At 44.7% G+C, this 27,982-nt stretch overlaps 1 protein-coding gene across 2 annotated transcripts; it reads left to right on the forward strand.

Moving 5' to 3' along the window:
* Positions 1 to 342: 342 nt before the first annotated feature.
* Positions 343 to 17,205, forward strand: SCD (stearoyl-CoA desaturase). Of its 2 annotated transcripts, XM_077125743.1 has the most exons (7): positions 346 to 476; positions 1,092 to 1,307; positions 1,837 to 2,122; positions 6,695 to 6,825; positions 7,952 to 8,157; positions 9,591 to 9,823; positions 13,156 to 17,205. In XM_077125743.1, the coding sequence occupies exons 2-7, from the start codon at positions 1,281 to 1,283 to the stop codon at positions 13,353 to 13,355; spliced, it is 1,083 nt and encodes a 360-aa protein (XP_076981858.1). In that variant the 5' UTR covers positions 346 to 476; positions 1,092 to 1,280; the 3' UTR covers positions 13,356 to 17,205. The 2 variants fall into 2 exon arrangements, with proteins under 2 accessions (XP_076981857.1, XP_076981858.1); XM_077125742.1 differs by having other exon boundaries at positions 343 to 1,307.
* The last annotated feature ends 10,777 nt before the right edge of the window (positions 17,206 to 27,982 follow it).

Here is a 27,982-nt window from a genome sequence, read left to right on the forward strand (position 1 = left end):
GTTGACCATAATAATTTAAATCTGTTCGCTGCTCTTATTCCACATACAAGTCCTGACGCCTCTTCTAGGAAGGAGACATCAAAATCACAACCTGCCAATCTAAAGAATCTCCGAAACAGTCCACGCACTTTCTGGCGGCGTGGGCATAGGGGTGGGATTGCCCACTGTTCCCCGATGGTGAGAGTGCCCCGTCTGAACATTGAGCACGCGGGCAGGTATACAAGCCTGCATCACCCGTGCGGTCTGCCTGGGAGAGGGCCTGCCGGGGCTCAGCGCGGAGTACACACGCTCGCGGGCGGGGCAGAGCCATTGTTCCGCAGGCACCCGAGCCCGGGCTCTGAGCCGCGCCGCTCCCAGGCGCGACCCTACGGCTGAAGCCACGTGTCCCCTCTTGTGTATCTCCGGGAAGGGGGAAACAGTGTGGGATTGTGACTAGTGGCCACAGCCGTGTTTTGAGAAGGGGAAACCCTGGAATTGTGAGAAGTTGTCGCAACCGCGGCTTCCCGGCAGTTTCGGGGGAAACTTCCCCGGTGTCCACCTTATTCAGGGAGTGCTCGGGGAGGGGTGGGGGGACAGTCCCGGGCTCCTCCCCACCCCCCATGACCCCGTCAATCCTCTCCTTCCAGAGAGAGAAACCTCCTGGGCGCCTCCGAAGCCGCGGGGTGCCGGGCAGAGGCCCAGCGGCCAGGGGAAGAGAGGGAGAGAAGGAGAAAGGGAGGGGAGGGGGAGCTAGGAGCTCGCGGCAGAGGGAACAGCAGATTGCGCCGAGCCAATGGCAACGTCAGGACGAGGTGGCACCAAATTCCCTTCGGCCAATGACACACCAGCGTTTGCAGAGGCATCATTAGCATTTCCCCGGCGGCGGCAGCGGCAGCCGTGTCTGCAGCATCCCGGTGCCCCGGCTCCGGCCCCCGGCACGCCTCGGCCTTCAGTCTCCTCCCCTCTCCACCCCTCCCTCCCGCACCTCCACGCGGGGCTGCCTCGACCAGCCGGCCTGGCGCACTTTGCCCCTTGTTGGCAGCGAATAAAAGGGGTCTGAGGAAATACGGGAAACGGTCACCCACTACCAACTGCAGCCTTTAAATCCCCAGGCTTGGGAGATCGGCGCACCGCGGGTCGGGTCAGACAGCAATCCCCCGTGCAAAGCGCAGAGAAGGGTTCTGTCCCCGCGCCGCGCCGCAGCCCGCTCCCCAGCAGCCGCCCGCGCTCTGCCCAGGTGATCCCGATTCAGCTCCGCCGTCTCTGCGCTGGGAAAGTTATCCCAGCATCCTTGAGCCCAGATGCCGGCCCACTTGCTGCAAGAGGAGGTGAGCTTCCAAGCAATGAACCCCTGACTGCGGGTTCGCCGGGGCTGTGGACTTCTAGGAGGCTCTTTGGTGGGGCAGAGAGTTGAAGACCACGGGCAGGACGGGACCCCTTTTGCGAGCCGTACTCACTTCAATTTATTAGGAATGTGGGTCGTAATTTGGGGACTTGGAACTTTTGTTTCCTAAGCTTTGAATTGAAGAAAACTCCGGTGGCGGCTGTAACTTTGTGAATGTATGGAGTGGGGGTGGGGTCCTTTGTATGAGCCTGTGGCTGGAAGGTTTCGCTCCTCCTTCCTGTTGCCCCTTCACCTTGAGGTCTCACCCGCTCTTTCTCCCACCCCCCGCCCGAATTTAGCCGCACGATTCCTGAGAACTTTCCTGTCTTCCGACCCCGGGGGGACCCCACCCTCAGTGAACCTGGGTGGTCGTGCTGGCGTCTGTGCCTGTACTGCACACTTCCCCCAGTTTGATTAGAGAAGGAAGCCGTCCTGGGGTGGGCTCCTGATTCTCCTCCGCCTCTCTCTTCCAGATATCTAGCAGCTCCTACACCACCACCACCACCATCACAGCGCCTCCCTCCAGGATTCTGCAGAATGGAGGCGGCAAGTTGGAGAAGACGCCTCTATACATGGAAGAGGACATACGCCCTGAAATGAAAGATGATATATATGACCCAAGCTACCAGGATAAGGAGGGCCCAAGGCCCAAGCTCGAGTTTGTCTGGAGAAACATCATCCTTATGTCTCTGCTGCACTTGGGAGGCTTGTATGGGATCACGCTGGTCCCCACCTGCCAGGTGTACACTTACCTCTGGGGTAAGCAGATGCCCTCACCCTCCCTCTGACCCAGCACTCCAGTTTGTAGGATCTTCCATAGTGCAGAGGCACCAGCCCCTCTGGGCCCAAGTTTCCCTGGCCATTTCTCTGGTGATCTGAGGGATGGAGTGAGGGGGGATACAGCCTATGAGGATTGGGATGCTGGGGTTTCTGTCCTGGGGGGCTGTAAACATGGGTGCTGGGGAAGGAGCCCTGAGAACACATGTTGGAGTCTAATTTCCGTGAAAGGAGCTTTTTGGCTGGAGTGCTTTGCCTGCTTGCCTGTCCCAGTCCTGACAGCCACCCTGAGTCCAGGCCTCCACTCATGAGGCCTGGGAATGTGGGACTAGACCAGTAGCTTTATGGCGTATATTCCAGGTGCAGTTGTGGGGAAGTGTTAGTAGGAGACTCCTATGTAACCCAAGTTAAACGGGGGAGTTGCTTTATCGCTACATATGGGTCTCCAGGGTGCTTCACGTGCCAGTCAACAAAAATGTGTTCAAAATGAAAAGAAGGTTGAAGAAATGTTTGTGTCCCAGTTTGTTCCAGCCCCTCCCTCTGTTCCTGATCCCATGAAGTGCCAAGGACCCGGCATCTTCTAACCCAAGCCTCCCTGATTCCTACCCTCTGTCTTTGCCAAGACAGGCCAGGCCAGAAAAGGGAACGTGGAGCAGCCTCACCCCTGAGGCTGCTGTAATGAGGGAAACGATTCTTAGTCTGTCCCTGCCCAGCCCTGAACTGAGCTCTTTCTGGGAGTCATCAGTGGGGACTGATAGTGAGGGCTCTGCCCCTGGCGCAATCACATTGCTTTGCAGGCATTTCCTCTCTGCCACCATAATCCTGAGTTGGAAAAGGGAGAACAGGGAGCTCCAGAGACCCACAGCTCCCTCTCCAGAAGACAGTTTAGGGGTTCAGAGCAGTCTCTGGTGTGGGCTACTTGCAAAGGATGGGGAATGTCTGTTCAAGAACAGGGATAAGGATTTCCCAGGGAGACTGTGGGCTCTTCTCCACCTCTTGCTTCCAAGAGGGCATCTTCAGGAGTAGATCTGTCTCCTGCAAGCCCCTTCTAGCCCAAGGACTTCTCTCAGGACTACCTCTGTTGCCCTCGTGGATCCAGAGAAGGGCCAGACTCCCTTGCTCAGTCCTTACTCTTGGCTGCTGGTGCAGGAAATAGAAAGTGATCCCAAAGCCAGGGCCATTCCCACTACCTTTTTGATACTCTGCCCTTGGTGTGTGCTGTGCCTTTGCGTGGAGAAACGTGGGACACAGACTGGATGGTGATGGGTGGAGCTTCTCTCTTCATCACCCAGGGCAAAACAGGTTCCAGTGAAGGAAGGGACTGGGCTTCAGCAAGACTTTTACTCTTGTCACTGGGGGCTTTGTTAGGTGACTTAGCCAATGGAATGATCATCTAGATTTGGGGATATCAAAACTCCTCATTGTTTTTTATTTTTTTTAATTTTTTAATTTTATTTTTTTAAATACCCAAAAACACCTAACAAATGCAAACATTCCTATTTTGATCATTCTGTTCTACATGTATAATCAGTAATTCACAATATTATCACATAGTTGCATATTCGTCATCATCATGATCATTTCTTGGAACATTTGCATCTATTCAGAGAAAGAAATAAAACAAAAACAGAAAAAAAATTATACATACCATACACCTTACCCCTCCCTTTCATTGATCACTAGCATTTCAAACTAAATTTATTTTAACATTTGTTCTCCCTATTATTTATTTTTATTCCATATGTTCTACTCGTCTGTTGACAAGGTAGATAAAAGGAACATCAGGCACAAGGTTTTCACAGTCACACAGTCACATTGTGAAAGCTATATCATTATTCAATCATCATCAAGAAACATGGCTATCAGAACACAGCTCTACATTTTCAGGCAGTTCCCTCCAGCCTCTCCATTACATCTTGACTAACCAGGTGATATCTACTTAATGCATACGAAAAACCTCCAGGATAACCTCTCGACTCCGTTTGGAATCTCTCAGCCATTGACACTTTATTTTGTCTCATTTCGCTCTTCTCCCTTTTGATAGAGAAGGTTTTCCCAATCCCTCGATGCCGAGTCTCAGCTCATTCTGGGGGTTTTCTCAATCCCTTGATGCTGAGTCTCAGCTCATTCTAAGATTTCTGTCCCATGTCACCAGGAAGGTCCACACCCCTGGGAGTCATGTCCCACATAGACAGGGGGAGGGTGGTGAGTTTGCTTGCTGTGTTGGCTGGAGAGAGAGGCCACATCTGAGCAAAAAAAGAGGTTTTCTTGGGGGTAACTCTTAGGCTTAATTTTAAGTAGGCTTGACCCATCCTTTGTGGGGTTAAGTTTCATATGAACAAACCCCAAGACTGGGGGCTCAGCCTATAGCTTTGGTTGTCCACACTGCTTGTGAGAATATCAAGAATTCAACTTGGGGAAGTTGAATTTTCCCCCATTCTCACCATTCCCCCAAGGGGACTTTGCAAATACTTTTTTGTTCACTGTTCAGATCACTTTGGGATTTATCGTGTCATCACTCTGGACAAACCAACAAAATCTCATGTCCTACTCAAGGTTCCATGTACTTATGGTAGAACTCCTCGTTCTTAAGGAACAAGATGGGGAGTGAGGAGCACAGGGTGTCAGAAGTTTCCTTTCAGCCTCAGAATTTAGAAGTGTAGCATCAATCTTCTCATTTTATCCGTAAGGACATTGTTAAATTTGCCTCTAGTTGCGATTCCAGCATCTCTGGACTCTGAACAATACTGAGTGCCTTTGTGCCCCTGGGGAAGGATAAGTCTCCAAATGGTTTAAGCCCCTCTATTTGGCAGACTCAGAGGTTTTGCTAAAGGCACCAGAATGCCTCGGTTCTTGCTCAACTCCCCGGTTATATTGGGATCTTACATGTTTTCTGAGTCATCTTGCCAAAGTCACTTGTGGCATGAAAACAACCCCAAGTAACTTCCTTGGTTGGTCCTGAGCTCAATGCCTCTGCTTTCATGCCCAAAGCCATCTTCTACCTCCTTGGTCACTGACGGAATTCTGGCTCATTTGTCATTTGTTTCACGTACAGATACAATCATATATTTGTCTGACTAAGAAAAGAAAAATCACTACATGACCTGAGGCCAGAAAATCACCTGGGGCCTTAATCCTAGCTCACAGGAAAGCTGGATAAGACTTTAATTGGGACAGACTCTGGCTCTGTGGCTCTCCTCAGGATCGTGTAGGAGGAACAGGATGGGCTGGAGAAAGGTTGAGGAAGGGAGAAGAGGGGGCTTTTCAGGAAGCTGGTGTCCAGGACTTGGAGGAGGACACGGGACAGTTTGTTACAGTGTGTGGTGTCTCCAACTGCAACTAAATTCTGTGGTCACTGAGGGCTCATTGTTTTTAGCTGTTTCTAGCTAGAAGCAAAACATTGTTGGTAGTCATTGCTATTAACCTCGCCTGCTCTCTTCCAAGGCCTCAGTCCCTGCTTGCTAGAGCCACTGAATAGATGACGATGGATATGCCCAGCAACCCACTGCCCAGCTTAGAGATTATATCTAATACCTGTTGAGCCGATGGGCCTCCAGTCAGGGGCAGCAGAACAGTGTTGGGATGAATCACTGGTATCTTTGAGCACATCCTGCCACTGCCTGGAATTAGCCTTTCCCAGAATGTAGTACAGGTGGGCAGAGGTCACGTCACCCAGGAAGGATGCATATCTTGAGAAATGGATGGCATAGTTGGACCTTGACCAACATGTTGGCACAAAAGCCGATTTCAAACCATGGCTCCATTTCTTACTAGCCAACTGATCATACATAAAGTGTAGTCTCTGTGGGTCTATGTCAACCTTTAGGGTAGGGTAGTGAAGACAGTGATCCCATCTGTCCCCTTCAAGGTATCCAATGAATTAGAGAATGAAAATTCTTTATGAACTTAACACACTGCAAATATGACTGATTTTCCCCTGATATGACCATTCTGCCTGCTAGAATTTTGAAAAGCTTTCACACCAGAAGTAAATAGTCACACTTCTGGGCCCCCTGAGTGCCCACCCTCTCACCTTCTATCCACCCCCAGCTAAGCAGCACCTGGCACAGCAGGGAGCCTCTGGGTCAGAGCCCATGCTGTCCTTGCTGTTCAGTATTTTAACATCACCCTTCCTTATGGATCCCAAGTTGTGCAGAAGTAGCCTGTGGTCCTTAAAACCTGGGAAAAGGTTAGTGGAGGGTCAAAGGAGGTAGGACCGGGAATAATGTCCCTCTAGACCAGGAATGACAAGGGGTTGAGTGGTGAGAGCCCCATTCCGTCCCCTGCCTTCCTGCAGTTCCTGGGACTTCTGCACTATCTCCTTAGAGTATCCCAGTTCCTGGGTTTGAGGGGATAGGCTAGGTTGGATGACGATATATATCTTAGGTGGTAACATCTAAGAGACCACGGTATCCCTAGAGTTCAAGACAAAGTGGCCCTTCATTCAAAACTTAAAAAGATGCAAACTCCAACATCAGAAGAATATCCTTTGACAAGTTTTCCCAGATGTGACTTGCCCAAATTATTGATTTACCCGATGTCTTTACTTGGCAGCATTTTCCTACTATATCATAAGTGCCCTGGGCATAACAGCAGGAGCTCATCGCTTGTGGAGTCACCGAACTTATAAAGCCCGACTGCCCCTGCGGGTCTTCCTGATCATTGCCAACACAATGGCTTTCCAGGTAAGAGATCAGCTCTGCTCAGCTCTGCTTTTTCCTCTCTTTTGATGATCCTCGGGGGCAGAATGGAATGTCACCTGGAGAGGACCACCATCTGGATAGCCCTTTCACTTTTGCCCTCTCTCATAGTCACCTCAAGGGAAGGCTCAGTTCATGAGGACATTTTTGAGTCATTGGTAAAGAGAAATAAGCCAGCAACTGAGCCCAGTTCCCTTTGTCCTGGTTCCCTGGACAGATGGACTTGTGAACTCTGTTGTATTTAGAAAATAAGTGCAAATACTTATAGTACTATGTACCCAGCACTGTTCTAGGCACTTTATCATTAAAACCTTATGACAGTCTTAGTAGTTAAGTACTATTATTCCCATTTTACAGATAAGAAAGCTGATCACTGAGAGGTTAGATGACCTATTCTGGTCCCATCTTGGACTGCCAGGCTGACTGCGTCAAATATTGAGGACTGTTGAGGCAGAAAGTTTATAGCAGAGTTAGAATGAAGGGAGTTGAGGAAAGAGAATTCTAATAATATAGCTGTTAAGTGGTAGCAATGGGCAAAAGATAGATAGCATGTGATGTGGGGCTTAGGTTTGGGCAAGAGGTAAAAAGAAGATAACCAAATTGGTCCAAATCACCACAGCAGCATCCCAAGTACTTTCCAATACTTGGCATAATCATCTCCACCCTTGCACTCTATACCTTGAAGACTCCTAGAAACATCCTTATAGGGCAAAGGGAAGGAGCACAGTCTTTAAGAGATAGGTAGAGACCCAGAGGTCATTTGGAAATGTGGTCGCAATCATGACTTACCTGCCTATTCTTATTAGTGGGTGTGTGAACACTGTCTTACCAAGGACATCAGAGTTTACCCCCAGTCCACCCATCCTGGGTTCAAGTCCACTTGAAGAAGTCCAGAAGAACCCAGTCCTTTTCATGTGGTCCTGGACCTTTAAGGTGCTTCTCCATTAGACTTCAGTGGGGGAAGGGAGGAGGCAACCCCATGACCCCCTCCCTCAAGGCCCAGGTTCCTAGGTATTTTATGAGTTTGTGCCCTTAAAGACATCTGCCCATTGGCCTTACCCCCAGACGGTATCTTGCCTCAGGCCTACATTTCTCTTCTCTGTCCCTCCAGAATGACGTTTATGAATGGGCCCGAGACCACCGTGTCCACCACAAGTTTTCAGAAACAGATGCTGACCCTCATAACTCTCGCCGTGGTTTTTTCTTCTCTCACGTGGGTTGGCTGCTTGTGCGCAAACACCCAGCTGTCAAAGAGAAGGGCGGTTTGTTAGACTTGTCTGACCTAAAAGCCGAGAAGATGGTAATGTTCCAGAGGAGGTGAGTGAAGTGACAATGAAGATGGAGAGACAGGCCTGACCACGTGGGGTTTGGGGGCCCTTAGTTTCTCCTAGGGCTTATAAAACATAAGCTGAAAAATTTACTGGGTTTGCATGTACAAAGTGGACATGTAAAACTGCAATTGTTAACGTCCCGTGGGCCCACGGTCAGAGACCATAGCTCTGTTTCTTTCTCTCTGCTATTTTAAAATTAAATCAAAGTTGGAATGTTTATTGACCCAAAAGTGCTCTTACCCTTCAGGAGTTTGTGTGTCTGATAGGAGATAAGGGATAGGCCAAGGACATGAAGAACTTTGGTACAAGAACATTTTCTGTACCATGAGAGAGGCAAGACTAAACAGGGGAGGCACGTCAGGGAAGGATTTATGAAGAAAGTGGCACTGGACTGATTCTGGTGACTAGGAAGGGGTTTTGACAGGCCTGGGGTGTGGGTGGGAACAGAAAGAATGGAATGAACTAAAGCCTGAAGCCCATTCTGGCAACAGTCCTTTTGCTTCAAGTATAGGGTGTGACAAGAAATAAGAGCGGAAAGAAAGGCCAATATGCCATTCTTGTAGGGTTTGGATTTAGGATTCAATTCACTAGGCAAGAAGAGACATTAGTTTTTGAGCAAGAGTGTGACGAAGTCAACGGTATGCTTTGGAAAGGTCACTGGGGACAAAGGGAGGAAGCCATTGAGCCAAAGGAATGAGAGGCAGAAACAGTCAGGTGGTGGCAAGGATCCATGCTAGGGAAGCGCTGGTGGAAATGGGAAGGGGTTGAACGGGGAAAGCAATGGTATGAAAGTATAAGACTTGACTGCTAAAGGGACATAGGAAATTCCTTAGGATGTCCCTGCCATGTCTGCATATGAGAAACTGAAGCATAGGACAAGGTCTTCAGAGGAACAGACCTGCAAGCAGACAAGGATGTTTAGTGTGTCTCTGTCTGGGGGGGAAAGAAGCAAGGGATAGAGGGTGGCTAAAGCAAGAAATGGGAGGCATGACATTAAACACAGACTCTGTTAAAAAGCACTGATGGGAAAGAGAAAGGAGTGCAAAGCCAGAATGGAAAAAACAGCCTGAGAAAGAACTCAATTCTTACTTTGTAATTTGGACCTCATCTATTCTACCAACATGGCATTATGCTATAGGAAAAAAAAAAAAAGAGCAATAGATTGAGAGTCAGGAGATGAACATTCCAATCCTTGCCCCACCGGTTCTCGATGGAATGTTCCTAGGAAAATCATTTAATGCCTCCTCTAAAAGGTAATAACACTACACTCTGCAAGGGATTTCCCGCCTCATCCTTCTTGCTGTTTGCTGCCTCACTGCATGCATGTAAGAGGAAAGAGAGCCCTACTCAGTGGTTATGGACAATCCGGGAAGGTCTAAGGGGCCTCCCCCTGCTGACCCCTGTATTCTCTCAATGTAGACACTACAAAGTCGCCATCCTGTTGATGTGCTTCATCCTGCCCACGTTGGTGCCCTATTATTTCTGGGGTGAATCTTTTCAACACAGCTTGTTTGTTGCCACTCTCCTGCGTTACACCATAGTCCTCAATGCCACCTGGCTGGTGAACAGTGCTGCCCACCTGTATGGATACCGCCCTTATGACAAGAGCATCAGTCCCCGGGAGAATATCCTGGTTTCCCTGGGAGCTGTGGGTAAGTCAGCAGTGCATACCAGACCACATCTATTGATCAGTGATTAGTGTATTGGGTTAGGAGCCAGAAAACAAGATTAACCTGTTTTTATGACTTCTTTCTTATCTCCATTTTCCCAGGGGATAGGGGATATATCAGAAAACCCTTAAGAGTGCCAAGGAAGAAATCTTATGCAAAAAAGGAAGGGGTGAAAGATATTAATTCCTTTGATTGAGGGTTCCAAATCAACCTCCAAATGACCCCCCTTTGAGTTTTCCTTTTTCTAGTCACCTGAGCTGGCTGCATCCTTGCTCAGAGCAGGGAGTGCATAAATGGAATGATAGGGGCAACGGGGTGGCTGGTAATCCTGGTGTTTTATATTTAAACATGCTGTGTAAAATATAGAATAAATTATTGAAATTTAGTTCAATAAATCTTACCTCTCTGCTATACTTGGACATGCCATACATACATACCTCAAGTGAGTGCCGTATCTTATTGCTCACTTGGGCAATGGCCAAGCTGCACGGTGTCAAGGCAACTGTTGGTGGCTCCTTACCACCAACTGTCACACTTGTGTCCTCTTGTCCTTTGTATATTTTCTCTCTTCCACCCCCACCCCCAACATGGCTTAAGGATCCCCCTAGGAAGCAGTTAGTTGATCTTAGGTGCCTGCTAACTGATCTGAGTAATGCTGACTCTTCATGAACTTACTTCTCTTTATAATTCCAGCACTGACTGCCAGAGTCTAAGACAGCAGAGTTCTACTCTCTGTCTCCATTTTTTTTCATGGTCTTCAACTGCACATGGACCTTGATTAAGGCGTCTAATTAGTTTTCCTTAAATAGACCCATGTTGAAGGGCTCCTCGCCAGTGATCAATGCTGTTGGCCATCCACTATCACCTAGGCAACCACGTTGCACTTGGGCACTTCATAGCCTAACGCACTCATTTTTCCCTATCTTTAAAATCTTTGTATTCTCAACTCTGACCATCTTTATTGTCTTTACTAAAGGCATTTTTCCGGTCTGAATTTTCATGTTAATCCCCCTCCTTTCAGGCACCTTCTACAATTGAGCATGTTCTTACTTTGAAACAAATCACCTAAGCTGCACATGTCTGAGATTTTTCTTAGAAGCAGGATTTGCCGGAAGGAGATTTGTCCTGTGCTGCAAATGGATCTAAAACACATGTCCCCAACTCCAGCCTCTTTATGACCATCAGCTCAAAGTGGCTGCCAGCATCTTACTTTGTCTCAGTTATCATCCGCTTCTTCAAACCCGCCATCCTGGTAACTGCTCTACTTCCTTATCGCCGCACCCTTTGTTCTCCTCTAGCTCAGTTTTCTGCCACGCTAATCTTTTTGCTTCTTGAATTACCTTCCCTGCAGTCACATGCTCATCTTCTCTCCTTCAAAGCAGACCTCCTCCCTGGAGCCTTTTTTGGGCTGTTTTACTGCCCCAGTTGCCCAGTCTTGTTCTTCTACCTATTGACCCTCCTTTACCCCTCCCTTATCTACTTGTGTGTCTGATTCCGCTTTAAATCCAGTAAGTACATGACCTGTTTAGTGCTTATATAGAGCCTAGCAGGAAAGTCATTGATGGAAATCAGAAATCTTCTGCCAGTACTTTTACCCTTGGGCTTATTCACCTCCCCACTCAGTTCACACTGTGGATAATCAGGTGTCACTGAGCTGATGTCTCCCATGGTGTCATTTATTTTGCAGTGCTTCGTTCACTTGCTTGTTATGAGCATCACTACTACTCTTATCTGGGGTCCTTTTTATCTTCAAAGGGTTCGACAAGCTCTTTCATTAACTATTTTTTACTTCTAAGCACCGGGTCATCATTGTTGTTTATTATTGCATGAGGTTCAGAAAGAAGAGTCTTGCCAAGGGTAGGAGAACTCTTTATAGAGTTTTCAAAGCTTTACCCATAACAGGAATTATCCTGAACCTAGAATTGGTTTTATTCCATCCAGCAAAGTAAAAGGCTTATCCCACGAGTTCTCCAAATCATTAAGTGTTCTGATTCATCTCTCAGAGATCCTCTGCTTTTTCACATTATCCAATCCTGAGAATCAAAGCTCAGAGAATCAGAAGCCATGCAGACTTCTCTGGCCCAGCAGCAGCTGAGGAAACTCATGTCCTGGGACCAGGCCTCCTTTCTTCTGATTTCTGGCTCATACTCCCCACTCCCCACTGCTGTCTCCTGCCCCTGGAGGTAGTTCCAGTGCAGTGGAGGAAGATGTGTTCCTTTGCTTGCCTCTGAGAAACACAGCAGAAGTTCTTCATCCTGGACTCTCCTCTTCCCCCTTTTAACGGCTTGTTCTAGTTTACTAGCTGCTGGAATGCAATATACCAGAAGCGGAATGGCTTTTAAAAAGGGGGAATTTAATGAGTTGTTGGTTTACAGTTCTAAGGCTGAGAAAATGTCCCAATTAAAACAAGTCTATAGAAATGTCCAATCAAAGGCATCCAGGGAAAGATACCTTGGTTCAAGAAGGCCGATGAAGTTCAGGGTCTCTCTCTCAAGTGAGATGGCACATGGCGAACACAGTCAGGACTTCTCTCTCAGCTGGAAGGGCACATGGCGAACACGGCGTCATCTGTTAGCTTTCTCTCCTGGCTTCCGGTTTCATGACACTCCCCAGGAGGTGTTTTCCTTCTTCATCTCCAAAGGTCTCTGGCTGCTGGACTCTCTGCTTTGTGGTGCTGCAGCATTCTCTGCTCTCTCTCAATCTCTCTGAATCTCCAAAATATTTCCTCTTTTATAGGACTCCAATAAACCAATCAAGACCCACTCAAATGGGTGGAGACATGTCATCCTCTTATCCAGTTAAACAACCATTCTTGACTAAATCACATCACCTAGGGAGATGATCTCATTACAGTTTCAAATATACAGTATTGAATAGGGATTATTCTACCTTTAAGAAATGGGATTTATATCAAAACATGGCTTTTCTTAGGGGGCATACTTCCTTTCAAACCAGCACACGGCTGCACGGGTACACCGAGCCTTTAGGGTCTCAGGCCAAAACTGAGAAGCTCTGGAATTTCCCAATCTAAAATCCATTCCCTGCAGTAGCCGCTTCTTGCTAAGGCATCTTGTACTCTCTAAAGGAAACTGCCTGTCCTCCTCCCACAAAGACTCCCATGGATGACTCACAGTCTCCCCATTAGATGTCTGTGAGGGAGGGGTGCTGGGTTCAGAGTGAAAGGAGCTGGATTCATGCAACAACAGCCAGCTTCTGCGAGATTTGAGATACTCTGCTAGGTAACAGTCAAGCAAAAGTCAGGAAGACAGCCGCCCAGTATAGGTCCATAACTTCTCTTTGGTGTTTTTCTCCAGGTGAGGGCTTCCACAATTACCACCACACCTTTCCGTATGACTACTCCACCAGTGAGTACCGTTGGCACCTCAACTTTACCACGTTCTTCATCGACTGCATGGCTGCCATCGGTCTGGCCTACGACCGGAAGAAAGTTTCCAAGGCCACTGTCCTGGCCAGGATTAAGAGAACTGGAGATGCAAGCTGCAAGAGTGGCTGAGTTTGGGGTCCCTCGGGTTCCATTTCCAAAAGTCAGCTGGTCAGAGATTTAATGTTCTGTTTATTAACTAATGCTACCAGGACCCTTAAAGATGATGTTAACCCATTCCAGGATAGTATTCTTTTAAAATGTAAAAGTATTGAAAGCAAAAAACTCTGCCTTTATGATGCTAAGCTGATATTCTTATTTCTTCTCTCTTCTAGTCCCATTGGCCATCTCTCTGCTTTGTTTCTATCACCTTCCTTTTTCTTCCTTCTCATTGCCTCCCAGGCAAGCAGCTGGTCAGTCATTAGAAGGTGTCCAGCTACCAAAACCTGGCCCACCTTTCTGTAGTATAAAGCCCTTTCCTTGAGCTGTATTGAGCTTCAGGGTATTTATCTCTAGCTCAAGCTGGAAATAAATCTTCTGGGGAGACCCCTGTTGATTATCTTCAGCCCAGGCTTTGTCTAACTGGAAAGGAATATAGCTTTTTTGGGCACCAGGCTTTTCTAAAACAGGACACTTGTCAGGGGAGAAGTTAGCATATGTGATATGATTGACAAGTAAGGATGGTGGGGGTGGGGTGGGAAAGTTCCTGCCATAATCACACATAGAACTGCCTGCCTCACGAGAGCTTCAAGCCCCACCATGCAGCATCCTTCCTTTCTCTCCTGACTCTGAGTAGGGAATGGCCCTGGAGCTTGGCAATGCTAGAACAACTGGGGATAAAGAAGCAGTATTTAGTTTGCAGAAAAAGTGGTCTCTGCTGGGGAAGGATTTTTTTGTCCTTAGATTTCTTATTTCATGTAACAAGAAATCTTTGAAGTTGGATGTCTCCAGAATTGGTGAATCCAGCAGCTCATGGAATCATCAGATTTCTTTTGTCTTTCTGTTCTGCCATGTTTAGGAGGTCAGCTCCCCTCATGGTTCCAAGATGGCTACAATAATTCCAGACATCAAAAGAAAGAAGGAGGTGGAGTTGGGTCAAAACTGTAAAAATATATATACATACATACTTTGCTTAGAACATTAAAGTAATTCACTTAGAGTGGTTTCCTATGGAAGAAGGATACTTACTTAAAGAAATTGAAGGAGAGGAGGAACTAGTTGGAATGTCTACTTCTCCCTCACGACTAGACAAGGAATGGAGAGGTTTGAGGGGCAGGGTCTGTTGGCAATTCCCAAAAGAGAACTTTACAAAGGAAGAACTCTGAGAACACATTGCCAGGGGATGCAGGGGGTTACTGCATAAGTTATCCGGTGTCCACATTCGAAACATGGTCGTACAAACAGATGTTATGTTCATTCCTTGATTCCAATTTCTCCTTGTGATGCATAAAAACTAGAAGGCTTTGCTGCGTTAATATCTGGCCTAGAGTATAGGACTGCCTGCAGGGTGAGGTAGGAATCTCTTCACTACCCTGATTCTTGACTCCTAGCTATTCTGTTTCCTTCACTTTTCTCTTACTTGCTTTATCTCCTCCCTGGCATTTTCTTCTTTCACTGGACAGGCAGACTCCTTTGTGTTTATACAGAGACAGTGATGGCTACCGCTGTCTAGGCAGCTCCCCCTCCTAAAGATCAGATTGCTCAGGGTCACCGAACCACTGTTTCTTTTTATAAAAGTAGTTAGCTGCCAGTTTCGTTTGGCCTCCAGAGTCACTCCACCCCATCCCCCTGCGCACCCCTAACACCCCAATGGCTCAAGACAAGGCTGGAAAACCCTACTAGAAACATCCCTGGCTCAGAGAGGCTCACTTTTGAGGGACAGTCAAGCCAAATGCTCATGTTGTGTCAGTGAGCCAGCCACGGAGGACAAGAGGGTTTGCTTTCAGTTTCCTCTGTCTGGGTCAGAACCAGAGAACATGCTGGATACCCTCTCCTCCCCACCCCTCACTTCCTCAGTGAGCCTGCCCAGCCTGAGTCATTGTACCCGGCTGTCAATGCAATGCTTGTAGAAGTAGGAAGGAGCCTGGTCATCACCGAGACACACAAGCAAAGGTGAATTTCACAGTGCCTCCCGTAGAAAGGCGGCCCCATTCCCTGGAGCCAAGGTGTGCTGCAAAGCTTTGGCTGGCACATGGGATTTGAAATACCATGAAATTTGCTGAACGGAGTCTCTTTTCTGCAAGCTAACCAGCATTGCCCACAACATAGCCTAGGGCAGACAATAGTGTAGAAGTCTGAACAACACACACACACACACACACACACACAAATCAGTGCTTTGAGAACTTTGGAACACTTCTGTCCTATGTCTCAGTCATCAGTGCAGAAGCCTGGCTTTACTCTATTAAGATTGAAATTGCACAATACCAAATATTTTGTCCACTGCTGAGCTCCAGTGGACTCCTGTGTTCATGGAATAAATAGATGCTACAGGGGTTAGCCTGGACTAAAGGCATCCTTGTCTTTTGAGCTGTTCATCTCAGTAGGAAAGAATTGAATGGAAGATCCCTCTAGTTTAGATCTGCTGACTTGTGTACACCTACCGCATGGAAATGTCTTTTGGGTAGTTTTAATTCCACAGGTCATCAGATGCTTGCTTTATAACAGATGAACAATAAAAACAACTTTCTCTTCTTTCTATTCTACTCCTGTTCTATGGATCTGATCCATATCATGATCCTACACAAGGCTGGGCAGAGTTCCTCGGGCTGAGGGTCCCAGCGTGTAGGTGGATATGTTTTCTGAGCAGGGAACACGTTTCAAGATTCTGAAGCTCAATTCCAATGGCGCATCAACGATCCTGAAACTCAGATCTGATCAAGAGTCTGAATTTCTATTAGTCCTTGCATTGTGGGTATGCTGACAACTTATTTGGGTGCCTTACATCTTTTCTAATCGGTGTTGCATATGAGCCTGCCCTCCTCTCCCTCCTGGGGTTGCTCCCTCTGTGGGGTTCATTTGCAGCTGAAAGCCTACAGAAGTGGCTGGTAGAAAAGGGGGTCTGGCTGGAGAGTTATTGGTACAGCTATTTGCAGGACTCCCTTCGGAAACTTTTCTTAGGGCTGTTTTTATTAAGTGCCCACATTTGATGGAGGATGGAAGTAATCTGAATGTATTAGATTAAAAGATGGTTGTAGGACGGGCCACGGTGGCTCAGCAGGCAGAGTTCTCGAAGCCTGCCATGCCAGAGACCTGGGTTCGATTCCCGGTGCCTGCCCATGCAAAAAAAAAAGAGAGAGATGGTTGTAGCATTTAAAATGGAAAATTTCCTTCTTGGATTGCTAGTAGCCTGAGTGTATTCTCTTTAAATGTGGCTCAAATGGGTCAGGGTAAAAGGCTGAGCAAAGGAAGTTGGCAATGCTACGCTGGTGGTTAAACCAGGACCTCTCCTACCACTGTGCCATTGGCTTAGCTCTGTGACTCTGGGCAAGTCACTTAATTATATAACTATGTGCCTCGGTTTTCCTTCTGTTAAAATGGGGATAATAATACTGACCTACCTCAAAGGGCAGTTTTGAGGCATGACTCATGCTTTTTATAAAGCAGTTTGGGATCCTTTTGCAGAAGAATTTTCTCAAGTCCTGAGGATTTTTTATAGGAGCAGTGTCCACCATGAGCTCGGTATGTTTGTGTCCTGCCTGGTGTCTCTTAGTATGGCTCTCTTAAGAGACTGAATGAATTCATTCGAAAAGTGGTGGATAACTAACCAGACCAAGTGTGAGAAGGCATAAACTCATTGCCATGGAAACATACACAGAATACCTTTCCCTTGATTGGGTGGGATTTTCCGCTTTTTATGTGGGATAGTAATTATTTGTGATCGAAGAAGAATTTTGGAATAATTTCTATTAACATCGACTCTGAAGCTAGTTGTACTGATCTGAGATTGTGTTTGTTCATAATAAAAGTGAAGTGAATCTGATCGCACTGTGTCTGGGAGTGTTTTGGCCATCATCCAGCGTCCCCTGCTCCTCCATGGCCCCGCCCAGCACCTTATCTGTGACCTGTACCTTTAAGAGTAAAAAAGAAATAGAAGCGAGACAATGGTTGACTCATACCCTAGTAACCGCCTTGGCCTTCCTAAAGGTAACTCTAGAGTAAACTCTGGACCTGGAGTTTCCTGGCAGCAAATCAAACATGTTGACACCAGCTGGCACCTCAGACAAGGACCCAAGATAGAGATACTGGGAGAGGGGGAGAGAGAAGTAGGAAAAGCACTATCTGGAAAAAACAGTTCTTAACCTTGCAGCCTGGACTGGACAGTCCAGCTCACTCCGAAATGTAGTTGCCTCCCGTGAATAAAAGGGCTTCAGGAGGACATTGCATGACAGTAGGAAGAAGGAAGCATTCGAAGGAAGGTTTATGAGTTCCTGGGGATTTGAAAGTTCATGATCAGAAGGTGGAAAAGGCTTTGAGCTTTTACTATTTAGAATCCTCATGTGAAAGAGAAAAGCGGACTTTTTGCAGTCTCAAGAAGTGGCATGTTTCCAGCGAGAGCCACCTTGACCAGAACCAGTTCTGCCAGGTCACCTCAGCTTCTAACCTAACATCTCTGTCACCTTGGACAAAAAGCAGAGCTCTCAGAGAAATTCTGAGTACTCCGAGCTGAAAATCTATCTTCACTCAGGTCCTGCCAGACTGTAATAACTTAACGGTGGTATTTTCTTCAATTATGATCTAGTTTTTCACCTTTAGCCTATTTCCCTCTTGTTTTGCCTAAAATGTTCAGGCCAGAAAAATTTTTTTCATTCAGTTTTTTCTATATCTGCACTCTTCCTTTCAAATCTTTGCTTTGCTTCTCACTAAATAGCGTCCAATTTAAATGATTTCTCTTCACTGTGCTCTCTGCTGCTTTGTTTTCATTTCCTCCCATTTCACCCCAGAGTGTCTTCTCTCTGATTCACACACCTCGCTTTCTCCATGCAATTTCTATTATTTCATCTTTTGGGACTATTTTCTTAGTTCTATCTGTAAAAGTTCTAAAATGGGAGAAGAAAAGGGAGAGATCTTTGGCTGGAAAGAGTGTTGATCAGTGTGCCCAGTTGAACTCAAAATTCATAGAAAAAGAATAAATGATGGCGCAAAAGGACAAAAAAAATTGAAACTAATATTAGAGAGGAGCATAGAGGTAAAATTTCCAATTTCCGAGTGCCCCCAGTTTTTCCCCTCTTCCCTAGAGGAAGAAAGGATAGTCACTCAAACTGTCCACCAGGGCAATTAGGCTATTAAAAATAAATAAATAAGTAAAAAGCCTCCATATTGGAAAGGAAGAAGTAAAATTATTTGCAAATGATGTGGTTTGTATCTAGAAAATCTTAAAGAATTCACACACAAAAAACTTAGCATTAATAATTAAGCTCAGCAAGGTTGCAGGACACAAGATCAACATGCAAACATCAATTGTATTTCTACTAACAATGAATGATTTGAATATGAAATTGAGAAAACAATTCCATTTGTGATAGCACCAAAAATAATAAAATGCTTAGGAATAAATTCAACAAAAGAAGTGCCAAAAGTTTGTATGCTGAAAAAAAGTAAAGAAGGCCAAAATAAGTAGAAAGTAAGTGCTATGTTCATTGATCGGAAGACAATATTATTAAGATGGCAACACTTCCCAAATTGATTTACAGATTCAGCAATCACTATCAAAATCCCAGGTGTCTTTTTTGGCAGGAATTGACAAACTGATCCTAAAATTCATATAGAAATGGAAGGGACCCAAAATAGTCAAAACAATCTTGAAAAGAAACAAAGTTGAAGGACTTACACTTCCAAGTTTCAAAATTACGTCAAAGGGTCATTAATCAAGACACCGTGACACTGGCATAAAAATAGACATATAGACAGATCAATGGAATAGAATTGAGAATGTAGAAATAAGCCCATATTTTATGGTCAATTAATTTTCAATAAGAGTACCAAGACAAATTAATGAGGAAAGAATATTCTTTCAACAAATAAGGCTGGGACAACTAGATATCCACCTGCAAAAGAAAAAAAAAATGAAATTGGCCTCCTACCTCATACCATATAAAAATATTAACTAAAAATGGACTGGCTAGAACAAAATCTAAGAACTAGAACTACAAAACTCTTAGAAAAAAGCATAAATCTTCATGATCTTGAATTAGACAATGGTTTCTTAGCAGCACCAAAAGCAGACGCCACAAATTTAAAAATCGATAAATTAGACCTTGTCAAAATTGAAGATTTTGTGCATCAAAGGATATTATCAAGAAAGTGAAAAGCCAACCCATAGAATGGGAGATAATGTTTGCAAATCATAAATCTAATAAGTTGTTAGCATTCAGAATATAAAAGGACCTCTTACAACTCAACACTAAAAAGATGCTGTTCAATTTTTAAATGAGCAAAGGATTTGAATGGACATTTTTCCAAAGAAGATATACAAATGGAATAAAAGCACATGAAGAGATGCTCAATGTCATTAGCCTTCAAGGAAATGCAAATCAAAACCATAATGAATTATCACTTCACGCTGCTAGGATGACTAAAATAAAGAAGAATAAGTATTGATATGGACGTGGAGAAATTAGAACCCACCTACGCTGCTGGTAGGGATGTCAAATGGTGTCGCCACGCTGGAAAACAGTGCTACCTCTTTAAATGGTTAAAACATAGATTTACCATATGATCCAACAATTCCACTCCTGGGTATGTAGCCAAGAGAATTAAAAACATATGTCCATACGAAAACCTGTACAAGAATGTTCATAGCAGCTCATTGTATAATATTGTATAATAGCCCCAACGTACAAAGAACCCAAACGTTCACCAACAATGAATAAGCAAAACAATGCATATCATACAAAGGAATATTATTCGGCCATAAAAAATAATGAAGTACTGATACTTGTGACAATGTCAACGAACCGTTGAAAATATTATGCTAAGTGAAAGAAGCCAGACATAAAAGGCCACATGTTGTATGAGTCTATTTATATGAAATGTCCAGAATAGGCAAATCTGAGGCAGAAAGCTGATTAGCTGTTGACAAGAGCCAGGGATGGAGGGAAGGGAGGCAAAATGGACTGTGACTACTAATGGTCCCAGGGTTTTTTTAGAGTGGTGATGAAAATTCTCTAAAAGTAGATTGTGGTGAGAGTTGCAGAACTCTGTAAATATACTAAAAACTATTGAATTCTACACTTTCAAAGGGTGGTTTTATAATATGTGAATTATATCTCAATAAAAAGAGATTCAACCCCAAATTCAATCCAAGGAAGCACTCTACATGCCCTTAATTCTATAATGGTTTCTAGTCTCAAATTACCAGGGGGCGAAGATATCAGCTACATGAGAAATAGCAGCTGCTACATATATCCTGGAGAGCCTAGGATGGCATTCCTCTTCACCAGATTTCTTGGAAAAATCCAGATACAATGTTCTGTGTTGATTAAAGGAGCTTAGGCCACCGAATAAACACAAGTCTGCCTTCCTTTTAATGGGGGATATCCAAGTTCTGGGTATAAAGACAATAACGACACCAACGACGACAACTCCATGTATAATCGCCAGGCACTGTCCTGACGCTTCCCTGTCATTATCTCACTCCATCAGAAGTAGGTGCCATTATTCCCAGTTTTACTGATGTAACTGAGCTCTGAGAGTAAACTGCGAAAGTGAATACAGGTGCCCGTGGTATTAAGTGCTGTACAGGGTGCTTAACAGATGACAAGCTAGATAAGCCAGGTGCATATTTCTTTATATAGTCAAGTATATGCCTGGTGATATTCAGGTAAACTCAGAGGCAGAGCCTGATTATGTGACCTCCTTCCTGGGTGGCAATGGCAGAAAGCTTGACTTATGCAAAATCCCTCTGCAGGCACATCCTGTCCTCTGTTCCTAAGGAATTCTATTCGCCCCACCTCGTGACCCATCTTAACCTTCTACTATACCTGCCTCCCAAGCCATAAAGATATACCTGACGTTTCCTCCATGCTCCTCCACCCTCCTTCCTTAAGGTTTTCAGCCCTTAAGTACGTCTGCCTCTTGTAGAAATGCCTCCCTGCATCTACACAATCAGTACTTGATTGTAATGCCGAAAACAATCAGTTCTTGATAAATGACTGAAAAATCACATGTCTTGTTTCAAATTCTGTCTCCGCTACAAACTGTGTAAAATGTCACAGGGAGTGGGAGTCCTGTATTATGACCTGTAGTAAACTTTCTACGCCACAGGCAAAGTGCTGACTCTTGTACAGCGATTCGGGGCAAATGCCGAAGGCCCTAATTGTAGGTTCCAAGGAACTAAAATTCCCTACTGGGGTTGCTGAAGGCAGCAGCCTTCCCCTTCTTGGGACCTAGGTCTGCCCTTCCCCCACCCTGTCCTCCCCGGCCCACTACACCCAGGCCACAGAGAGCTCACAAAAGGCGCAGTGTGCGCTGTGCTGACTCACAGTGGTTCTCGGCCCAAGCGGTCTCAGAGGGACCAGAGGGGGCCCCTGCTTCCTGGCCATTTCTCACAGGGAGCAGAGAAAAGCCAGGGCCGGGCCGGGCCAGGCTTCAAAAACTTTGTGACTGACCTCAGCGATGACACAAAAAGTGAAAAGCAAAAGGCAGAGGAGGGCACAAAATTGCCTGTTACCATATCCCTGTCCTTCCTATGACTTTGTTTTCTTTTCTATTGTTTCAGATCTGTGTGTGTGTGTGTGTGTGTGTGTGTGTGTGTATTTAAATTACGGTGAAATTCACATAAAATGAAAACTATTTTGAAGTGAATAATTCTGTTTCATTTAGGACATTCACAACGTTATGCAACCACCACCTCTATCTAGTTCCAAAACATTTTCATCATCCCAAATTAAAATTTTGTCCTCGTTAAGCTTTCACCCCTCAGCTCCTGACAACCACCAATCTGCTCTCTGTCTCTATGGATTTACCTATTTTGGATATTTCATATAAATGGAATTACACAATATATGACCCTCCTCCTCTTACCATATTTTCAAGGTTCATCCACCTTGTAGCATGAATCAGTACTTCATTCCTTTACATTGCTAATGTTCCATTGTGTGTGTGTTTATAGCACAATTTGTCCACTCCCGCTGATGGACATTTGAGTTGTGAATTGGACTGCCATGGGCATGCGTGTACATGTATTTGAGTCCCTATTTTCAATTCCTTTTGTGTGTATATCTCAGATTGGAATTGTCAGGCCATATGGTAATTCTACATTTAACTTTTCTGAGGAACCCCCACCCCACCCAGCAACTGTTTTCCAAAGTGGCTAGGCCATTTTACACTCACGACCAGCAATATAAAAGGGAAACCCTTTATTCTAAACATATACCCATTGGTTCTTTTCCTCCTTTCACTTTCTACTTCCTACTACCAAGAAAACTGGTCCCCTCAGGCTTCTCTTTGTCCTAGGGTGGCAGAGAGATGGCTATCAGGCCACGGACAGCTGCAGGAACTCCAGTGACCTTTCCCTCTGCCTGCACTCCAGCCTTTTTCACAAATAGGATAGTGGACCCAGGAGCAAGAGAGAAGAGGCGGCACACGCAGCGCAGCTAAGATTACCCTCGCAGCCACCTCCAACACCTCTGTCCACGCACAGAACATCCCGTTAAACTCTCTCAAACAGCCAAAGCTGAATGCAGCAAGGATACAGCTAGGCGTGTGGCGCTGTCAGCCCTGGCTGCGATCTACGGGTGTGTGTTTCAGTCTCAGCTCAAACTTAAGATCTCGGACTACACAGCGCTTAAGCCTCGTCCTGCCCAGCCCCCTCCGTCAAAGTGCCTGCCGGGCTGGGTCAGGCTGGTCGTAGACATGAATGGAGAGGAAGGGCCTCCCTCTCTCCACCCTCTTTCTCCGGGGTTACTGCCGGTCACAGAGCAGGAGCTATTTACATTTACAACAGCCCAACAGCGCCTGACCAAACCAGAGCCAATCAGCAGCTCCCAAGCTTGTCTGATTCTGTCTGGGCCAATCAGGAGGTGCTATCGTTACAGCCTCTTTCTCCTGTGAATTACAGGTCTGCTGTAGCCTTCTGGGGTGGCGGTGGGGTGACGGTGGGGGTGGGTATACCTGGCTCAAAGTTTTGCTCTCCTAGACTCAGTCTGCCATTCTCTGGAATGGGGAAAGTACGTCTGCCCCCCGAGCACTCCGAGAGAGTATTACGTAGGATAAGAATGGAGAACCCACTCCTTCTCAGCAGAGATGAAGTAATGTAAAGAGAGATTTTAGCGTCCCTCTTGGCCCGCCCCCTCCCTAATTGAGGATTACTAATACCAGCTCTTACGCTGCAGCTGCCTTTGAAGTGGCGTGAGATCTTGCAAACTAGGACAGACCAGTAGACAGAGCTAATTTTTACCTTTGTCTGCAAACGTGCAGACAAACAGCTACTATGCAAAAGATAGAGGGCAAAGAGCTAGCAAACACACCAAAGATTGATTAGTCACAGGGCCGTGCGTGAGTAAAAGCACAGAAACAAGGAAGTGTTGAGGAATGTTGGGGACTGATGTAAGCAGCCTGTGAAGGCAATACTGGGTAGTGGTTGGGAAAACTGAAGAGCAGGTCTTGAATACCTGGATGGAAAGTTTAGACTTGGTTCTGTAAGTGATAGGGAGGGAGATACTTTCAAGCAGGAGAGGTAAGTAATCTCTCTTGTTTCAGAAAGCTAAGTCTGGTGGCAACATAAAGAGCAAATCAGACAGAGAGCAGATTAGTGGCTGGAAGATGAATTAGGGCAAAGGAGAGAGCATGGGACCTAAACCTCTAGAATAGTAATGGATGGTAGAAATGCAAAGAAAGGGCCATTTAGAGAGGAACTCATAGCACATAATTGATTGGCTATGTGAGATGAGGGAGGGAAAAGTCAAAGATGACTCTTGAGTTTTCTAGCCTGGGTGACTGAAAGGATAGCAACAACACAAACTGAAATAATAGTAAAAAAAGAAGAAGAAGAAGAAGAAGAAGAAAGAAAAGAAAACCAGGTTTTGCAAAGAGAATAGGCGTTCTAGTTTTTGGCATGCAGAGTGTGAGTTGCAAGAACATTCATGTGGAAACAATACCAGTGGACAGTTAGGGAAAAGGATCTAATGTTCAGAAGTGAAGTAGAGATGAGATCCAAAGATTTTATAGTGAGAGCTAGGGAAAAAAATGAATCACCTAGGAAGAGTTTATAGAATAATGGAAAGAGTCAATAACATACTCTTGGGAAGTATCCACTTTTAACAGTGGAATGAGTTAGTGAAAAGACTAAGAAGTATCAGAAAGATGGGGGGGACAGAATAGAATAGCTTAACAGAAGTGAAAAAATAATTTCAGGAAAAGGAAGCAGGATGCCTTAAATGAATAGCTGAAAACAGGGCATTGATTAAATAAATTAGGAAACATTTAATGGAATATTATGTAGCTATTAAATTATATTATAAAACTATTAATTACCATTGAAAAGGTGTTTAATGTGTCTTTTAAAAAAAAATTTGTACTGTGATAACATATATACATTATAAAATTTCCCTTTTAACCACTCCCAAGTATATAATTTAGTGGTGTTAATTACGTTCACAAGGTTGTGCTACCATCACCAAAACTTTTCCATCACCCCAAACAGAAACTCTGTGCCCATTAAGCATGAACTCCCCTTCCCCCACTCCCCACTCCTGCCCCTGGTCCCCTGTAATCTACTGTCTCTATGAAGTTGCATATTCTAGTGATTCTCATATAAATGAGATCATACAATATTTGTCCTTTTGTGTCTGACTTGTTTCATTCAACACATCTTCGAGGCTCATCTGTGTTATTAGGAGAAACATTCAGGTTAGAAGGTAGTGTATACAAAATTATCCTATTTTTTTAAAATTGCATGTGTCTCTGAAAGGGCACTAGGGAACTTTTTAGGATGAGGAAACTGTTCTACATCTTGATTGGATGGTAGTTATGTGATTATATACAACAACCAAGACCCATCAAACTGTAATACCTTAATTAAAAAACTAAGGAGGTTAGTTTTTAAGTAAGTTAGAGGTTACCCACTTCATAGAGTTGTGCTGGGGAGTGCAAGAAGGCATAGAGTCTAGGAAGGAAGAAGGACTTGCTCAGAACAGAAGGGAAGGGTTGTCCACTTCATGGAGGAGATGGTACTGGGAGCAAGGCTCAAAGGATGAGTAAAGAAGACACCAGGCCCTCCAAAACAAACCAAAAGAAGTTGAAGAACCTGAGTATTTTTAGACTGAAAAGAGAAAATATATGAGAGGATTTGGTAGTCAACTTACAATGTGCCCCAAAAGAGGTCACAGACCTCTTCTTTACTGATCCAGAGAGCTGAACAAAAGTAGTGAAACTCAGTAGGAATGAGATTGTGCTGTAGAGGTGGAGAGCAGATTTTAAGACAAAATACGATGTTTTAGGAGGGATAAGCCACTTTTCCAGAACTGTTAAACTTGTCAGAGGTACTGGGAGGAGGTTCCTGTATAGGATGAGGAAATGGACTAGATTTCCTTTTAGACCCCACCTAGTTTTAAGACTCTCTGAAATCCCTTTAACCAAACATAAGGTGACAGGTTTTAAATTTTGTTGTTTTCGGTCCATCTTGTCTCTTTTGATTGTCTAGCTATATTCCATCACTTCAGGATTTTAAGCACATCTCTTGAAGCTGTTTTCATGACCCCCACTAGGTGAGTTTAAAAGTACTATATCTTGGGTGAGCACCGGTGGCACAGTGGCAGAGTTCTCACTCACCATGCCAAGAACATGTTCGATTCCCGGAGCCTGCCCACGCTGAAAAGAAAACAAAAGTACTGTATCTGACTAATAACCACTAACTGTGCTTCACACTATGCCTCTGGGAGAAATTTAATTATTTGGCTTTAACATGAGTTTGCACTGTACCATGGTGTAATGGAGAAACATCAGCCTGGAGTCTCAATGCCACTACCTACTACTTGTCTAACTTGACTTTGGGAGAAACATTTTATGTAAAGGTTGTCAAAGTTTGGTCCCGGGACCCCTGAAGATCCCTGGGAGCCTTTTAGTGTATCTACCAGGTCAAAATGATTATCATAAGAACAAATCTTTGTCTTTTTTCCACCATATTAGCCATTTGTGCTAATGGCACCAAAGCAAGTAAACGAAGCCCCTTAGCAGGAATCAAGGCAGTAGCACCAAATTATCTTTTTGGTCATGAAGTTTTTCACTATCAATTACTGGGGCCAGGGGGCTGGGGGGCAGGAGGTGGTGAATGGGGGGAGGGAAGGGGGGCCAGTGAAACTTGGATCTTGATAAGTATGATCTTAATAGAGAAATAAAAATTGTTAATTTTATCAAATCTTGACTCTTGACAACATGTCTTTTCAAAATTCTTTGTGATGCTATGGGAAGTAGACATAAAGCAGTCTGCTATATAACAAAGAACAATGCTTGTCTCCAGCACTTGTGCCATTTGAGCTGTGAGCTGAATTAGCAACTTTTTTTCCCCAGGTAATATCAAGTTTTTACTTGAAAGGATGAATGACAAAATTCAAGCTTGGGTATTTGGCAGATATTTTTTCATGTTAGGGAAATGAGATTGTTATTTCAAATAAACAACTCACAATATTTGTGCCAATGATAACATTTGAGCTTCCAAGCAGAAATGATATGCTAGTCCCAATAATTAAAGATTTCTCCAGTAATACCATTGGTGTTACTAAAGAATATGATTTTTCAATGTTGTAGAAGGAAATGTGAAACATTTGAAGATTTGCACTAAAAAATGTGACAAAATCAAGTACGGATTAAAGGTGCATTCAAAATGCAAGAGAGGCCATGGATTCTAATGTAACAGAATTCAAAAAGTTCATGATGCCCTTTCATTTGAATTTTTGTTGTTGTTGTTGAGGTTTCAATATTTTATTCAAGTTTTATTTTAAGTGATGTTAATTACAGCATTTGAAAGGGATGATCTAATTCCGCACAAAATGGAAGACTCTAAAATGTATCCATTAAACTGCTAAAAAATAGAGTGGTGAGAATACAACAAAGGTCCAATTTAGATTCCAAATGTTGTCACCATATGATTACAGTCACAGAGACTCTTCCCAGCTTTGTAGCTGGAGCTCCTGGAAGCTATTTGGTAGTGGTTCAAGAGCACAAAACCACAACATGATAGAGAATTAATTCCTGAATTATTGGCTTTATCACATCCACCCTCTCCACCCCAAAATGGCACAAAAAAAAAAAAAAAAAAAGAACAGCTACCATGCCCTGCAGACTACTTTTGGTGTAAAAGAGGTGATGGACTGGAGTGGAAACAGGTCGTGAAGATCTGTCTAAAAAAGTCCTTGGAGACGAGTTTGTACACCCCATTGAGCAATGAGCCTCCCCACAACTGGGGTTAGGAAACCCAGCTTCAATTCTCAGGAAATCACAAGTTCATTCATTTATTCAACAGGAATTTACAAAGTGCCTACACATTATAGCTTCCACATGCAGCCATTTCTAGATAAAAAGAAACCTGACATCTCTAGAGGGACTGCTAAGTTCCCCCCAAAGTCTACAGCTTAAAGGACCTTTTTTGGAATTGGGTTTCTTCTGCACCTCTGAAAGGGTAACACGTTAAAGCTGGACCATCTTTCAACCTGGAGGTCTAACATGATACTTAGCAATACTTGCATCCCAGACATACAACATTAAAAGGTACACTAAATTCTGAAGGTAGCTATGCTGCAGAACAGTTTAAAATTAAATGA

The sequence above is a fragment of the Tamandua tetradactyla genome, chromosome 13 (genome assembly GCF_023851605.1).
Source record: "Tamandua tetradactyla isolate mTamTet1 chromosome 13, mTamTet1.pri, whole genome shotgun sequence".
Taxonomy (NCBI): domain Eukaryota; kingdom Metazoa; phylum Chordata; class Mammalia; order Pilosa; family Myrmecophagidae; genus Tamandua; species Tamandua tetradactyla.

What these genes read in the sequence shown, in the direction of transcription:
- SCD (XM_077125742.1), top strand. Translation starts at nt 1,281, where the DNA reads ATGCCGGCCCACTTGCTGCAAGAGGAG. An exon ending in GGTGTACACTTACCTCTGGG is followed by an intron (nt 2,123 to 6,694) that starts GTAAGCAGATGC and finishes TTTACTTGGCAG; the next exon opens with CATTTTCCTACTATATCATA. An exon ending in ATGGTAATGTTCCAGAGGAG is followed by an intron (nt 8,158 to 9,590) that starts GTGAGTGAAGTG and finishes CTCTCAATGTAG; the next exon opens with ACACTACAAAGTCGCCATCC.